Source organism: Coenobita brevimanus, chromosome 61, assembly GCF_032717465.1.
Source record: "Coenobita brevimanus isolate Jiangsu-jjx chromosome 61, ASM3271746v2, whole genome shotgun sequence".
NCBI classification, from domain to species: domain Eukaryota; kingdom Metazoa; phylum Arthropoda; class Malacostraca; order Decapoda; family Coenobitidae; genus Coenobita; species Coenobita brevimanus.
In genome coordinates, this window is record NC_137014.1 from 36,771,290 (window position 1) to 36,789,525 (window position 18,236).

At 40.3% G+C, this 18,236-nt stretch overlaps 1 protein-coding gene across 8 annotated transcripts in view; it reads right to left on the bottom strand.

The window, feature by feature from the left end:
* Positions 1-3,229: 3,229 nt before the first annotated feature.
* The window catches only part of LOC145403823 (serine/threonine-protein kinase VRK1-like), a 119,783-nt gene continuing 104,776 nt past the window's right edge, over positions 3,230-18,236 (bottom strand). For 7 of the 8 annotated variants that reach the window (XM_080275510.1, XM_080275508.1, XM_080275507.1 and 4 more), the window contains 3 exons: positions 10,150-10,428; positions 9,464-9,747; positions 3,231-4,600 (listed from right to left, as the gene is read on the bottom strand). In XM_080275510.1, the coding sequence (XP_080131636.1) occupies positions 4,446-4,600; positions 9,464-9,747; positions 10,150-10,428 (718 nt within the window). In that variant the 3' untranslated portion in view covers positions 3,231-4,445. Of the gene's footprint in view, positions 4,601-9,463; positions 9,748-10,149; positions 10,429-18,236 lie in introns of all 8 variants that reach the window. The other variant, XM_080275512.1, reaches the window with a different exon arrangement.

Sequence of the window (18,236 nt, forward strand, 5' to 3'; positions counted from 1 at the left end):
CTCAACTTCAATATAGGCCTACAAGTCATGGTTCAATGGCTGAATGATTTTATGAGCTTTAGTTACGTGGCAGGAATGAGTCGCCTTGGTTACTAGTCAAATTTGTCCGTCACTGAGTACAGCTGGAGCTGGCCATCAACTTAGCTGACTGGGGCTGGAGGCTTGGGATCACCAGGTGTACACAAAACGCTGAGAAGACGTGTAGGAAGACCCACCACCTCCGTTTGTTGTACAGTACATTGTTGACAAGCTGATGACCTATAGATGACTGTTATTACAGGGTGAAAACTATTCTCACACCTAATATCTACTTCATAATCATGATCTGGGAGGGGTTAGGCAAACGATTATATAAAAACTACAGTTACTTACACTCTATGGACCACGATGGATCATGATGGATGCAGTGCGCCTCTCTCCATACCCCGCACGCCATCTTAAAATGCAGGTGAAACTGGAGCACTCGCCACTCGATACTCGGGGAGTCTATTTTGTCCTGTCTCCTGTCAACTCATTTAATTAAAAAGGCCCCAAATTATGCCCTTGTACAGAACATTTCTATTTTTTACTGGCTTATACATACATACATATATATATATATATATATATATATATATATATATATATATATATATATATATATATATATATTGGTAACACGGAATTTAGACGAACTGTTAACGTACCGAAGTAGCCAAAACAATTACTCAAACCGACCCACAGCTTTATAATAAACGATTTATTAAATATTATTTGCATGTTCTGGTACTTATACTCGTTTACTGTATTACGCAGATACGGTCATTAAAGAAAAAAAAATAATACAGTACAACTGATTAACTCTGTTTTACTAATGCTGTCTCCAGACGATTTCATTACACCTTAGTACAACTGGAGGGGCTTGTCTTTACTTGGTCCTTATTATACAATTCTCCACTACGATATACCCCTCCTAGTTTAAATTAAAATCGCTATAATTCATATATTTAAAGTACGTGGAGATCGGCTTTTTGTTGCTTTTTTCCCCTAGCTAAACTGCAAAATAAGTGGCCCCGCATCCTTTTCTATTGCATTTACGCCATTAGCACCATGTTCTAATGCTGATTTCTTGCTATAGTACAGCATTGAAGATTATGGCACTTTTACGCCGTCAGAGTGAACACAGTAGTGGAGTACAATACACAACAATAAATATAGATGTTTAACAATGAATAATTAATGAAGATACTAATAAGACGGAATGAAGAGAACACAATGGGTAAAATACTTGGGGTGGTTAGGGATTCATCACTCATAGAAATGAATCACATGGAAAGATGATTTATTGTCTGGCCGCCCACTCATGTGAAACTGATAAATTCTGTGCAAATTGCGGGTCTGTTGCATCCAGAATACTGCAGTTTTTGGATATTTTTATCTGTCCACAAGATTGAGAAAATCCACATCTTTACACAGCAAAACGGACTTGTACAATCGGAAAGTTTTATGACATCTTGTGGCTTCTCATCATAGTCATGTTTAACCTAAATCTCAGTGACAAGTGTGAATTCCTGTTAAAAGAAAGTTTCAGACTACAAGAGCTGAATTTAAAAAATAATTTCATCACGAGAAGTAGCGGCATGAACTGGTTATCGCATGGTGCACTGTGTTTTCAGAACAGCTTAGCAATGTCATCAGAGTCTCAGCCAAATGGTGGAACAGCGACATCAAGAACTGTCTTTGAGATGAAACTTGCTCACCAAACTTGGAGAAGCTGCAGTGCCACACCACATTTGGAAAGCTATTTCTGTTGGGCATAATTCTTGCCTACACTAGAAACTTCATTATAATATACTGTAATTACATTCTCCAGAATCCGCACAATTTGCAAAACAAAATTTCTTGTGTAAACAATGCAACTTTTGAGGGAGGCTCTTGCCACTTTTGAACACAAGCACATTTCTGAAAGAAGTTCCGAGTCTGAGCAACAATGCTCGCCCAAGGATTTGCAGTGCTATCCTAAGTGATAACTTGCATTCAACCATTTACACTGAACTGAAGGCCACCACACACTTGGGCCTTTATCATCAGATTGCAAGGCTCCGTAAATCCAATTAAAGGCATCCTCATATTACATCGGTGCCAACTCCAGTTATATGGGTATGTGGCCCAATTCCCTGTAGTGGACCCTATCCACAGGGTGATCTAAGAGTTAACCTGGGGTGAAGGAGACGAAAGGGAAGGCTATGGAACTCATAGCTGGAGCAGGTTGATCATTCATGTCTAAAGCTACTAATGTGATGGAAGAGTTGCTGCCTGGAGGGTTGCACAAAGGGACCTCCATGGTTGGATATTGAGGGCATGCTCATGTACCCCAGTGTTTGCCTTCTCTCGTCCATCCCATAATGATAGAGGCTCTCTAACACCTCTTTCTTACCAATTTACTTCTGCATACAACACTAATAATGTTCCTTGTTACTGATCAAGTCCATATCCATTAAAAAAAGAAAAGTCAATCAAGTAACGCGGATGATATGGACTCGACAAGGACCGTGGTCCTCAAACAATATGTTTGCATGTACCCTATAACAGTACACTAGTTTGGCAACTTTCCAAACTCTCATTTTTACCCCTTCTTACCACTTTACCCCATAAGTACTTACACCCATCATCTGGTAAAATACTGAGAGATATACTATAATTATTGTAACAAGAACATGAATAGTATTAAAACTGAATTAACAAAAACAAAAGTTAGGCTGGGTATCCATGTGTTGTTGACGCATAGCTCTGTGGCACTCTACCCCTGGCTTGCAATCCCAGTGTTGTTGTCGTTGAGATGTTGCTGCTCCTGCACATCCTTCTTCAACATCTAAGTAAATTCCTTCAAAGTCCAGGGCTGAAACAACAGAGCTGACCTCATCATCAGAGGTGGATGTACCCAAACGTAGGCCAATCATGCTGAGTCTGCCAGGTGACGTCACCGCACGCAACTTTCTCACTGCGTTGCCAGGCCAGCTTTCACTTCCCAAGTAAGCTCAAGATTTTCCCCGTTGATCAGGATGTGTCGCATTATGCTGACCGTGTAAGTACAAAAATATGTTACTCAAGAATTGACTATAACAGAAATTCTCCTGACACGGAGGGGGTGTTAAAAGTTTCAAACTCATGGCATTACAACTCCTGACCAGAGCAAGATAAGGGTGATATTCATAGGAAGAATACTAGAACATGTATTCAAAACACTTTATTTTCAAAAAGAAAATGTACACTGTACAATGGAATAAACAGTACTGACTTGGGAGCCGCAGCTTTGAGCAAAATCATGAACTTATTGAGATCGAGGTAAAGAAAAGGAAAGGTGTGACTTTGTTCAACACTGACAACAACTATGGGATGTACAGTAAAACTTTGGTCCTCCTTTAAATACATTTTCATGAAAAAATTCAAAACTTTAAACTGAACATGTCATAATATCCAAACCATGATGCAAACTTTAGCTGAAGTGGCAAGAGGCATACTTACCAACAAGATATGCTGAAAAAAAGAAAACTGAAACCTTGTGATCAAGAACATTTTAAAAATGCTTAAAAGTACTAAATTGTCCTAGGAATTAATAGACAAATATCAGAGTTAGAGCATTTACCTCCTTTCCAAGTATACCTCACTTGATGTTGGACTGTTGTGAGACTTTAAAAAAAAAAAAAAAAAAAAAAAAAAAAAAAAGATGCAAGTAATGCCTAATGTCATTCACAGCCGTCACATTAATTCTGTCTTATAAGCAGGATAAAGGTAACCTATGGAAAAATAATAATAACAATAATAACAAAAGTTAGGACTTACCTCATACATCTGTGGGCACTTAAAGCACACAAAACTGAAAGTACAACAAAATACTGGCTATGGAAAAACTCTAGGCAACCCATATTGTAGCATAAACTTTCTGAAACTGTAAATATGATCACTGAGTAATGATGGGATGAGATGAAATAATTTAGAAACTGAAATGGCAAAGTTGGAAATGAAGATGAGTCACAGACTTTACACAGCAATTAGCTTACTGAACAGGAAAATGGAAAGAATGGCAAAGTTATGTACATATGATGATAAATCTGGATTTTTACAATGATGCTCAAGTAAGGGGCTGGTCCACCTTTCCTTTTAGCAATAATAGGAATATAAAATCCCTAGTCTCACTACAGGAATAAAACAAACACACGAATATACAGTCACTGCCACTTCCCAAACACCCCCACTTTATGTTCAGTAAGACCCAAATTCACTATATTTTTGCTTATGCAAGTCACATTACTGTTTCTATGCAACACCACTTCAAAAGTCAAGAACAGTTTTTTGTTGCATGGGTAAGCACCATCACAATATGTAACACCTAAACTTTATATCACTTTTTTCTGTACATATTGTAATACACTATACACTCACTCACCTCCCCTTCTCAAACAATTCTACAGTTCTGGGGAGGCTTGTCTTGAGATGCTGCGGGTCACTCTACTAAATGGTGAGGTTTGAGTGGCTGTGGTCCTCATCAGCTCTGTCTGGCTGTCGTTAAGTAGAGCTGCAACTTCCCGTGGTGAGACTAGGCATGTCCGTCGGGTGGGGCCTTATAGTCAAAAGTCAATGATTACTTAGCTACAAACACATAAAAATATCTTCACAACAAATTAAAATAAACATATTGCATTCTAAATACTCACAGCATTAATCCTTCAATTTTGTTACTGCAACATAAAGTATCCTTTTGCAGTATTCTAAGCTTTATAAGTAGATACTGTACAGTACTGTAATGCTTAAGTAACATTATTATTATTAAAAAAAAAAAAAAAAAAAAAAAAAAAAAAAAAAAAAAATCGTCTGTACTTAATTTATTCCGTAGTATTCCAGCTGATGGGGAGATGTGAAACCACTGTTGTTACTACCTAACCAACAACTATCATACTGAAAGAAACTTTGCATTAGTATCCCTCAAGTATACCACTGTAGCGAATGCTTTAACATTCTTTCAAATGGACCATTTCACCACTTGTCACACTGCATGGAGAACACAGTGGTGGTATTAAGAATTTACTACTCTTTTCTGTACCCATGGATTATATTACACAACAACATAAAAATGCCCTGTTTGAAGGCAAGAAAAGAAGAGAGATACAGTTTGCCACATGACTTGAATGACCTGTCTCATGCAGGGATCTTATAAAGTAATGAAGTACACGAGGCAAAAAGCAGTCTTCATGACAGTTTTAACTGGTCACTGCACATTTTATGAGGTTGTCGCAAAAAATACAGCTTAACTTCCAGCAGTATTCTATCCTTTTACTGATTGGTTGGACCTGGTGACTGGGCGCATAGACCTGGACCTGGTGACTCCAGCATAGGACTTCAGGAAGGAAGCCACACACATCCAGGCGTAGTTCACCCAGCGCTGCCTTTTGCGGCCTGTCAGGGAGTGAGTCTCTTTGGGTGATGGCGTCCCATTCCCTATTGACAGGAAATGAACACACCACACATATTGTCTGCTTCCGTGTTTCCTCCATCAATGCTAAAGTGTAAGTAAGCCTTCAAGATCTAGGAACTAATGTACAGTTTCTGCACCAACACTCATTATAAGTACCGAGCCATGCAAAAACAAATTATATCTAAGCCAATTGTTATATACCAATTAGTCAAACTCAGGCTATGATGCTTCCAAATGAGTCTAACACTATCCAGTTCAAAAAGAAAAATATCATACATTTCAACTTTTACAGCCTACAGTACAGTATGTTTTGCCCTGTACACACTTTAAGCCAGTGGTTCCCAACCTTTTTGTATTTACAACCCTTCTCAAATCCCCAACACACAAGAGTACCCCCTGCCATCAGAAGGTTCAGTTTTACAAATTTTTTGAGAGGGAATGGGGAAGAAAGAGAACAATCATTGTTTCATAAATTTTAACAAATTTCTTCTCCCAAGGCTTCTTGACTCCCCATCCAACTCTCCATGACCCCTTGGGGGGGTTGCAACCTACAAGCTGGGAACCCATGCTTTAAGCCATTAGGATGTCATGCTAGGAAGTTTATTAAAAAATAAAAAATAAATAAATAAATAAATAAAAAAAAGTCTACTTAACAGTACCACACACAGTACTGGAATATAAAAAGATATAACCACCTGTTTAGCAACACCTGTCTGCTAAAGACAATGATCAACACTAGTTTTCAATGTTTACAAATATCATTAAAAAATGTCAGCAGGAAAATCTTAACTGTCCAAAAAAACTTAACTTCTTGCTATATACCATATACAGTGAACTCTCAATAATCCGAGGTAATTCAGTCAACTCCTGCACCGAATAAAGTGAAACACCAGATACTGAAAAGTACTCCCCCCAAATTGACTGAACATTCAGCATCGAGCCAGATATTGTGTTAATATCCATCTCAACCCTGTATTCTAAAAATTTTCCTATGAGCAAAAGATGAGAACTATGCATAAAATACAATTTAGTAATGATACAGTACAGCACATAATGTCAAGAGTTTTCCTGGGTGCTGGTTGGCTACTAAGTACGAGCTGGTTGATACGCCGCATAGCCAGATGTTGCACAAAACCGCCCATTGCTTCCCATTTTGGTGCCAGATGTTGCATAATTTCGCCGGATATTGCTTTAGCAGAGCCAAGCAAAAAGTACCGGGTAGTGCAACGACTGATAATTGATAATTTACTATACAGTAAAATATAGTATCAGACTCATCTCACCACACTGGTACACATCCTGGTGAGGCTGGCATGACAGAACTGCTGTCAGGTACTTTATCTTCACACACACACACACACACACACACACACACACACACACACACACACACACACACACACACACACACACACACACACACACACACACACACACACACACACACACACACACACACACACACACACACACACACACACACACACACACACACACACACACACACACACACACACACACACACACACACACACACACACACACACACACACACACACACACACACACACACACACACACACACACACACACACACACACACACACACACACACACACACACACACACACACACACACACACACACACACACACACACACACACACACACACACACACACACACACACACACACACACACACACACACACACACACACACACACACACACACACACACACACACACACACACACACACACACACACACACACACACACACACACACACACACACACACACACACACACACACACACACACACACACACACACACACACACACACACACACACACACACACACACACACACACACACACACACACACACACACACACACGTTCAACCACTCCTGTTTCTCTTCCTTCTCTCCCACCAATAAACTGTGCCACACTCTTCTCCCATAACACATGAGGTCAGCCTCTAGCAACACTACCCTTGAGGTCACTTTCACATTTTCTTTGCCCCACTATCCATGTGCATTCTTTATTAATGTGAATTCCATCTCAATCATTCCTCTTTAATCCACCTGTTAATTCCACATCACTCCTATTGTTCTTCCTTCCATTCCATTACCCTCATAAATTTTAACTTACATCATCCAAAACCCTTATACTGTTAGCTGTTCTGAAACTGTGTTTCTTTCCTAAACCTTGCAACTGACAACATTCCCCATCACACACTGGAGTGTCAGCACTAACACTGACGCAGGGCTCCCCTAACACTTGCCATGCTGTAGACATCATGTGATGCACAGTGAAGGTCTCCATGAGTTAAGCTGCAAGTCTCAGATGTGGTAAATTTACTTGGTTATAAAACACTGACTCAAGGGAGGTAAACTACCTTACAAAGAATCAATGCAAGGGTTAACCTTCAACCTTTCACTATATAACCATGCTCTCCAGTTACTTTTCTCCCCTGAAATGACCTCACCTTGCCATTTTACACAATATAGCTCCCAAATATTTAAAACTATCAACTGACTCTAAGTACTTCACCTACCTTCTAAAACCTACAATTAAATAAGTTTCTTCTCAACTCTGCACTGACTGCCAAAACCTACTGTGTCATATTCCTTGCTTCCCTAAACAACCTGCATTTATTACAAACTGTATATATAAATGACACCTCTCTCTGTTAAGTTTGTCAATATTAAACAATGTTTTAGTTTTAACAATACTCACAACACATACTGTACCACTAAGGGGCATAAGCTAATTATGAACTTAAGCTGATATTACTTATTGCACCACAAACTAATAACAGTGATCAAAATGAAGGCACGGGAATTCTTGCACAAGAATTTGCTTCGACTTTCCTGTTCTTAAACACCAAATTTGACTGTAAAACAGCAAATAATTTCCAGTTCATCAACTACTGTACTCATCTGCACTAGTCCTAACAGTACGTGGTTATAGAGCTGTAAATTGGAAATCATAAGCCAAATAATATTGGAATTGGAAGGGAAAAATTATCTGATAATTGGAATCATATTGGAACTGGCTGAGTAATGATGAAAAATAAATAAATGTTTGTTTTTCCTAATGACCCTAGACTCCATGACTTATTTCTACACCAGTTTAGGTGTGAACTAATGCTGTAATTATGATTATTTTTCCAAGATATCGTCGTATCCCACATTCTGCTGTCTTAAATGGTAAAATGCTTGAACTAAAACGTACGGAATATTCAGACCATAATAATATAACACCGTGGTCAGAATGAAGCTTGACACAAACATTTATACAGAAGTCTTCCATCAAGGAGCTGTGGCAGACTGGTAGGAACTTGTGGGTCAGGCAGTACACACACACACACTACCATCATCTATCGATGCAATCTAGCCTTCGCACGTACGGTCCCAATGAGAGAGAGAGAGAGAGAGAGAGAGAGATGAATTCGTGAACCAACTGCTGCCAAAATCAAGGAATGCAAGTACCCTAGGTTGCTGGACAAAAGACTTTCCTGCATAATATGTAACAGAATAAAGAACATGGCAAAAAACTATTGAAAACTAGTGGTAAACTAAATGTCAATGGTAAAGGCTTTCCTGCCACAGCATATTTATGATGGTCACCATTTACAAGTTTAAGGATTTGCGACACACACCTCAATTCAGCCTTCTTTGATACTGTCTGCTGTGTGTGTGATGTTGACAGAAATCAAAGCAGCAAAAACAACAAAACACCAATACTTCAACATCATCATAATGAAGACATTGCATTATCAGTGCAATGTTGAATTCACAAGCAAAGATGACTGTCTATTTCAATGTGTATGATGTTCTGAATATAGCCCATGGGTATTTTCTACACACTTAATAATCATATTTTTTAGTTTCATCAAAATGTCTTCTGAGAAAGCAATACTAGTACTTACTCTGTAGGATGACATAACCACCTGAAACAATTTATATACCTGGAAAACAGCTATAATTAAAGGTTGCACTTACCTCGGGTAGTTTTTGTATTACTATTATTGCTTTGTTGTTGTATGGGTGGGGGTGAAGGATCTACAGGTGAGTAATATACTGTGGCATCATTGGAGTCCTCACTCTCAGATGATTCAAACACCTGTGAGGGTCCCTCACAGGAAGAGGAACTGGTGTACCCATCAGCCTCAGAGTCTGAGCTAGAGAGTCGTTCCGCACGCCTTCGCATTACCTCTTCCATGGCTGGGGTAAATTCAGTGGGGGCATCTTCGCACGTGGGGCTTCCTCGGTTACCATTACAGTTACTGTGGGAAACATAAATATTAACTTCAAAATTATCTTTTATTTTTTTATGCTATGTATAGCACAAATCATGAGAGAGAGAGAGAGAGAGAGAGAGAAATATCATATAATTAACAAAATTAGGTTTTGGACCACTGTCCTTCAATGAGACCACAATCCAAACACAGTAACACAATCATGCTACTTAGTCCTTGAAATTTCCCAGATCAAATTAATGCTTCAAACAATACTAGATCTATCAGTCACACAATAATGTAAAAGTTGCTTTTATAGGTATACCACCGACTGTAATGTATCTTACTCCAAGTGAGGTGACTTAACTGAATCATTGTGTGATAAGATAACTGAACTGACCTTTTCCAAATACCTTAACTTCTACTGAACATGATTTATTCACACATTACCTATTGTGACGATGACGTTTCTGACAAACAGGAGGTGATGCAGATTTCTCCCTGATCTTGTTCATTATTTCAATCATCTGGGGTGTCGGATTATCCAAGGAAGTGTCCTTTGCAAGGGCAAGCCTCCTTGGTCTTTGGCTTTGCTTACGTGCCAACATCCTTTGATTTTCCTTTTCTATCATGCTCTCTTCTGTGTCCACAGATGGAAAGTCTGGTTGACAGGGTTTGCTAAGACTGATTCCAAGCATAGAGCTCTGAGGGCAGGTTCTCGTGTTCACTCTACAGAAGATAAAGAACTTTCTTTAGGAACCAGTGTTATCAAGTGGAACCTTTGAAAAATATGCATCAATAAAATTACACCTGCATCTACAGATTTGAGACCAACAGCCAAAGCTTTTACATAATTTGCAGTTGCTCACTTAGTTTAGACAGGGTAATAAACATCTTAATAGTTTGAGTCCACTGAAGCAGGGTGGATGCTTGCTTTGGTTTTAACATATTTGGTATTTAAGCAGTGACCCTTTAATGAGGTACTATTAATTAACACACAAACTATGGCATTCATCTTGAGCCATATCCAGGAAGATTGCGACATGCATCTCTTAAGTTTGGCTGTAAACCAGGCTGATGTAAAATGGTTTGGTGCTTGTTATCGCTAAAGCAGGGAAGATACTGACCTGTACAGTGCAGTACAGTGTATCTATCTATCTATAGCCAGATGCCTTAATTCTGTAACAGGTGGCCACAAACAAATTACTTCCATGTCACCCTGTCCTCTGCCATTTCATTGACCTCCTCCGAATTTATATCCCCCTCTCATATACCTCTCCACCCTATCCCACCATGTCATCCTCGGTCTCCCACTTGTCCCCCTCCACTTCATTCACATACACTCTCCTATGGTGCATATCAATGTAAGAGCTGACACACACACACACATACTTCACCCAAAATGAAAGAGAGCACCGCTGGCACAGCAATTTCCTTTGTCATAGTTTATGGGTAAAGTATGAAGACTTACCAATAGGAGTAAACCATTTATTCTATTAAAAATTTACTGTGTAAACACTGGCCAGCTGACACACACATGCATGTTAGTTCTATACTTAAATAAGTACAATCCTCTCCATACTCATGGAGTTGTCTGGTGATGCACAAAGAAGAAATTTGGTGTATGGCAAGCTGAAAATGACTTAAGGGAAGAACACACACAAAAATGAAAACAGGAAGGTTGTAATTTTTCATCCATCCATCCATCATCCAATCCTATGTTGCCACATGAGAAGTGTAGCAGCCCGGGGCTAGGCAAGCTGGTCCTGACATTTAACCCCTAAAGTGCTAACAGGATTGATGGATCCTTTTTGAGGATTATGCAAGATACTGAATGTGATCGATACAGATGCTTTTGGGAAAAACTGCAGACATTAGGCTTCAATCTGACTGTGACATATACTGATGCAAACCAATGAGAACAAAGTCCTGAGTGGGCAGGAGGGAGGATCTGGGCCTGTCCATGGTGGTGGTGGTGGTGGTGGGGGGTGATTCCCCCACTGCCCTCTTGCCACCTTCCTCTACCCCAATACCTTTGTTCCCTCTTTCCGTCCCTTGCCTCTGATTGCCTCCTGCTCCCTCCCTCCCCCTCCCCCACCATCCTCCATCATGCTGCCATGCCCCACCTCCCTGGGGAAGGTTGTATCCCCCCTACCCACCCTCCACACCTGTACTCCCTCTCTGCCTGTCCTCTAAGTCATGTGGTGTCAGTCTCCCACCTCTATACCCCCATACCATCCCTCCAGGCCTCTCCCCACCCCTCCCCCTGTAGTAAGCCATCTGCTTACCCCCCCCCCCACGCCTAGAGCATTATACGTCTTTGTTACTATTCATGTCGCGTGTGTTCATTCAATACCAGGTTATCGTTTGTGTAATTGTATACACCAACACATAAAACATAGAATGTATGTTTTGTTTTTTTTAATGAACCTCTGTGTATATACCATAATGCTTCCTGTATATGTTAGTAATGTTTGTTTTTTATAATGAAAAATTGTTTATCTGTCTTTCTCTTACACCATTATCATTATTTTGCATGCTTTAGCTTTTTTTTCCCCCTTGAAATCCTTACAGCTACTTGATTTGGCAGCTCTGGGGGGATGGGATGGGGGGAAGGGGTGAGGGGAGAAGAGTGCTGGAGTGTAACACACACACAAAAAATACTTTTGCTCATTTTTTTATTTTGACAGCTATGAGGGAAAGGGACGGGGGGAAGGAAGGTGGGGAGGAGAGAAGTGTTGAGAGTGAGTGAGGAACACAGACATAATTATTTTGTATGCTATTGTTGGGGGTGGGGTGGGGGGGGTTGGAAAATTCTGAAGGGGTGGAAGGGGGGAGGGGAGGAAATAAGGGGGGGATAGGAGTGGGTGAGGAAGGTCATGAAAGGGGAAGAATGAGGGAGGAATAGGGTGGGAACGCATGGAAAACTTGAGTCGGCCCGTCTAGAAGGCTTTGAAGGGCTATAGCTCATGAACAAGATCTAAAATGCTCTGGTTTGCAGCATAGTGTAAATTCAGGCTCTAAACCTTGGGGATAACACTTTTTACTTCAGTATGAGAAGAAAAATCAGCTCCACATACAGATTTTCACGCCAGTGTGGTTGATCGAATTGCGTATCCTAGGGGTTAAGATGAGAGTGACCAGCCCCTCATCTGTGAGTGGCATTACGTGAGCAATAAACCCCAACCACACCTTGAATATAAACCTACACAGGCTCAATCTGGTTGGAGTGCCTTAATTACCCATTAAACCACCAGGTGCCATAATTTGGTTATATGGTTACCACCCAAAGTAGTAAATTGTTTCCTGGTGTACAGGAAACCATCAGGCTTGTCACTCAGGGTAGAGTCACCCATTAGCAGTGGGAAGAGGAAAGAATGAAGGGGAAGCGTACAGTCACCCGTGGGCAGAAGGAAGAGGAAAGAATGAAGGAAAGAAAGACAGAAGAGAAAGGAAGAAAGGGAGGAAAAGGCAGACACCCACAGCATCACTACATCGAGTGAGTGGATGGTAGGCGCCCCCACCTACCACTAGCAACTGTTGATTTATATTTTTACAGTGCTGTTGAGAACAATGAAATAAATTTTGGAAATATGCCTGTGAACCTGGGTGAGTACTGTAGTGATATCAGTGGCATGAATGGCCAAGATTCTGCATTTAAATAACAATGCAGTTAAACAAAGTGAGGGTAAAAATTACTCTGGGGATTTAAGTGGTGTATGTGCAGCTACCATCGATTCTGGGAAGTACTAAATTCAATGTGTTTTCATCTGAACAAGATCTGGAGGCCCTATCAGCTCAGCTGATAGCCAGGTATAATCAAACTGGAGGTTAGCTTTATCAAAGGAAACTCATACCAACTTCATAATTGAGACTCACCAAATTTAACACAATCATTTCCTTCTTGAAGCCTCCAACATGCTTGCATGCACTGGCCTTGGTCACAAAATAGTGGCTCTCTATGCTGCTCAATCTCTGGCAGCTTCCCTATCTAGTCCCTTATCCCTGAGGTCACACTCAGGGACCTAGTCCCAGGTCTTTTTCGGTATACCTCTTGCTACCCTACCCCAAACTTTAACACTTCTCACTTTCTGCACCCAATTGTCATCCCCCATCCTCTCCACATGCCCAAACCATCTCAATCTACCCCTCCCCATCATATCACCAATACACTCCCAAACCCATCCTACCTCTCAACTCTTCCATCATAAACCTAGCCCCCCAAGCCTCACCCTCAGGGATGAATGCACATCCACCTAAGCACTGCCATTTCTGTATGTTTGAGCCTGCAAATATCCTCTTCCTTTACTGCCCAGGTCTCACTACCATACAGCATTACACTCCTAACACATGTCACATACAAAGACCCCTTAGCACAGAGGGAAAGCCCTCTCAAGTCGGGAGATGCGATAGCTTCCTGAACTTCTTCCATCCATCCCTCACTCAAGCCACAGAGCTAGCTCCAGCCCCACCTCCAGCACATAACATGAATTAATATTCAAGTTATAAGTGGCCCAGTTCAGTCACATAAAAACTGACTGACTATACAGGTAGTGAAGTGAGGCTATATGCTTTGTAACCTGACTGACAATCATCACTCTGGAAGGAAATGTTCAGCTACAAATATACTGGTTCAAAGTTCTAGTCTGAAACTACTTCCCCCCTCCCCCTCCTTCAGTTTCCAGCAACTGTTCAAAAATAGCTCACTGCATTTTGGTACCTGGTTTAACTTTCAATCCATTGAAAACATCAGCCATACCACAGCCAACCTCAAAATGGGGACTCCTTAAGAGGATGCATAGCACAATTTTTATGTATGCATGGAAGTTGCCAAGTGCTGCAAAAAGGGTGAATAGGAAAATAATAGTAAAGAAGGTCTTCTGGGTGATGAAAAAGCTTGTTTTAAAAGTGCTAGGGCATGTGTACATCAATTTTTGCAATCTGCCGATGAAGATACCTGGTGATAAGTACACTCAAACCTCAATTTATGGGACTACATGGGGAATCAGTTTGTCCCTTACTTGAGAATGTCCATTGCTTTACCACATATAAAGACAATCTTATTATGAAATGCAATTATTGTTTCATTTATCTTATATGATTATGAATATTATTTAAAGGAACTGTATACAGAAAAATATTGTTTCAAGCAGCAAACTTTTTGAATGGTCCTGTCCAATTGTCAGGTAGAATATGAAGTCCCTTAAATCCAAAATCCCTTAAATGGAAGTCCCTTATATCGAGGTTGGAGTGTACTGCAAAGTTTTTCATACCATTTAATAATCTGAAAAAGTATATCAAAAGCAGACAGGAAAGAATTATGGAAGATTTAGTATGCATGGTGTGGATGGATGAACAGTGTAAAGAGCATTCATGAGGAGTGTAAAGAAATGGGTGGCATAAGAGAAAAAAAGCTGTGGCATGGTTATGAGGCTGTCTATAAGGTGGTGTGTGTGTGTGTGCAGAATGGCATGGGATACTTAAAACATACCAAAAGACTGAAGAAAGAGAAATAACACCTTAACTAGGGAGAGCAAAGCAACTGAACACAACCTATGCTGTTCTTAAGTAATCAAGAATGGGATAAGAAAATGAAAGAAGAATGAAATACTGACTATACACCAGAGGTGGAGGGGTTGAATATGCTGATGGGATTAGATACAAGGGAACAGTTTTCTGTAAACTGGCAAAATGGAGTGTATGTGTAAAGCCAGACAACTTTAGAGAAACAATATTTGAGCATGACAGCATCCTGAAAGATAAGATGGTTAGTTTGGAGGAAAGTAAATGCACTTGAGAAAATCTGTTGTTTCTAATAATCTTGTATGGAAGCGGGGATGAGCAAACTGTTCATGGCTGGAAGGAATGAGATGAAGCAGAGAATATGCAAGTGGGCTTGTGCGAGAAGGCTATGGTCCGAGATGTGTGGAATCTCCCATTATCATTAACTTCTAAAATACCATACACACTGCTTTAACCTGCAATCCTCTAGGAAAATAAATAAATACCAGTATTTTTGGCACATAACTTGCTGTATTGTGTAAAACACACCCTAATTTTGAAAAAGAAAGTCCCAGGAGAAAATTTTTATTCCTAACCAACACCCACTAAATCCTTAGCTTGATATGGTCATATTCATGCTAATGCACTACCTACATTCAGTATTATTCATCAATCAGTAGTTTTATTATTACTAAATAAAAGAACTACAATGAGAAAACCTGTAACACAGTTATACATATAAACACTAAAAGTTACTTCCATTCACCCTCCTCCTGCTACTTTACAGAGTTTGAACCTGCTGGGTTTGTAAACACATATTTACCTCAACGTATCTCTATTCAATACTACTCATCAGTTTACTGTACAGAAGAGAATATCTATATCACAGTCATACATATGTCCACTAGAAATTACTTCTATCCACCCCACCACCCTTCCTTCTTCTCTGCTGAGCTACAATAAGCTGGGTTTGTCCTCAATTCACTTGACTGCATGTAAAAATGCTGAATCATGTAAAGGGAACATAAAATCACAAAAAATAAAGGCTGATAAAAACCTGTAAGCATCTGCTTACCCTAAAAATCATGCCTGCCTTGAGGACTTTGTTATATTCACCAGCAGAAACTAGGTGGCAACATTGTTGGTATGAAAACAGTTGTGGCTGTCTTTGTTTTCTTCCCCCCCCCCCCCAGATCTTCTAGGCAGACATTCATCATGTTTCTTATTTTTCACAATTTATCACGTTTAAGGTAAATTATTCATCCATCTGTCCAGCCATCATCCAATGCTATGTTGCCCTATGAGGAGCGTAGGAACCCGGGGCTATTGCAAGTTGGTCCTGACACTTAAGATTAGAGTGACCAGCCTCACTCATCTGAGTGGCATTAAGTGAGCAAATAAACCCCAACCACCCCTTGTATATAGACCCTACACACACTCAGTCCAACTGGAGCACCTTCATTACTCACTAAACCACCAAGAGCCATAATTTGGTTATAAGGTTACCACCCAGCATAATAAATGGTTTCCTGGTGTACAGGAAACCAATTGGCTTGTCACTCAGTGAAGAGTCAACCACAGGCAAAAGGAGGAAGAAAGAAAGAAAGAAGAGGGAGTGTAATCACAAGAAGGCAAAAGGAAGAGGAAAGAATGAAAGAAAGACAAAAGAGGAAGGATGGAAGAGAGGAAAGGCTAGACACCCAAAGCAGCACTACATTTAGTGCATGGATGGTGAGTGCTCTGACCTAAAAAAAAAATATCTAACTATCTATTGCCAGACACCTTAATCCCATACGGGGTGGCCACAAACAATCGCCTCCACATCACCCTGTCCCCCGCCATTTCACTGCCCTGCTCCCAGCTCACCCCCCCCTCTCTCATATACCTCTCCACTGCATCCTTCCATCTCATCCTTGGTCTCCCCCTCCTTCTCTCCCCCTCTACCTCATTCACCATCCTCTCCACATAGCCAAGCCACCACAGTGCGTTTCTCCTAACGCTTCCTATCACATCCACATCCACACCACAATGCTCCTTCACATCTTCATTTGTCAGTCTGTCTCTCCATGTGACTCCACATGCTCCTGTCAATTAACTCATTTCTACTGCTCTCACTCTTGACTTGTGTCCCTCCAACAATGTCCAAGATTCACTTCCAGACGTTAGAGCTGGTATCACAATACTGTCATATAGTAACTTTTTCACTTCTATGCTCATTTCCCTGTTTCTTATCACTGCTTTCAAGGAACCAGCAACCCTTCTTCCTTGTTGTACCCTTTCAAGCACTTCCCCCTCCAAACTTCCATCCTTACTCATCAAATTACCCTAGCACTTAAACATACTCAAATTATCCATTTCCTCCTAATCCAACCTCACTGTACATTCACTGACTTCACTTCTCTCAAAGACCATAATTTTACTTTTCCCTACATTCACCTTTAGATTCCATTTCTTACACACACTCCTAAACTCATCCACCAAACCTTGCAGCTCCCTTTCATCTTCTCTTAAATCAATCAATCAAACAATTATGTTTACACAATGAATTATATTGTGTTCCCTGGAGCTGGACTGGAGTGGTTTCAAGAGTGACATTTCCACACGAATGTGATGAGCAATATACTAACGCTTTCATATGATGAAAACTTCCAGGAGTGATCTTTCCAAACACAGAAATTTAAGTACACCAGTACCTCAACATCTACAGGGGATATGTTCCTTGAACCTTCAAGAATGCAAATTTTCATAAAGAACTTGTTTGCTATCCTAATCCTATTTTTGTAGTCATCACCCCTTACACAGAGGTATGGGCCACCCAATCTTCAGCTAAATTCCTATTTCAAGTTAGTCATATGGCCTCCCACATACCGATCTAAGTTAATGCAATATAATAATCCCCCCCCCCCTCCAATTTGAAGTCCTATCAAGAGTACATCTAGAACTTCCTTGTAATGCAGTTGAATATTGCTGCTGAATAAGTTTCGTATGCTTAAATTTTCAATAATTGTCTACAAGGTATTCTATAATGAACAAAT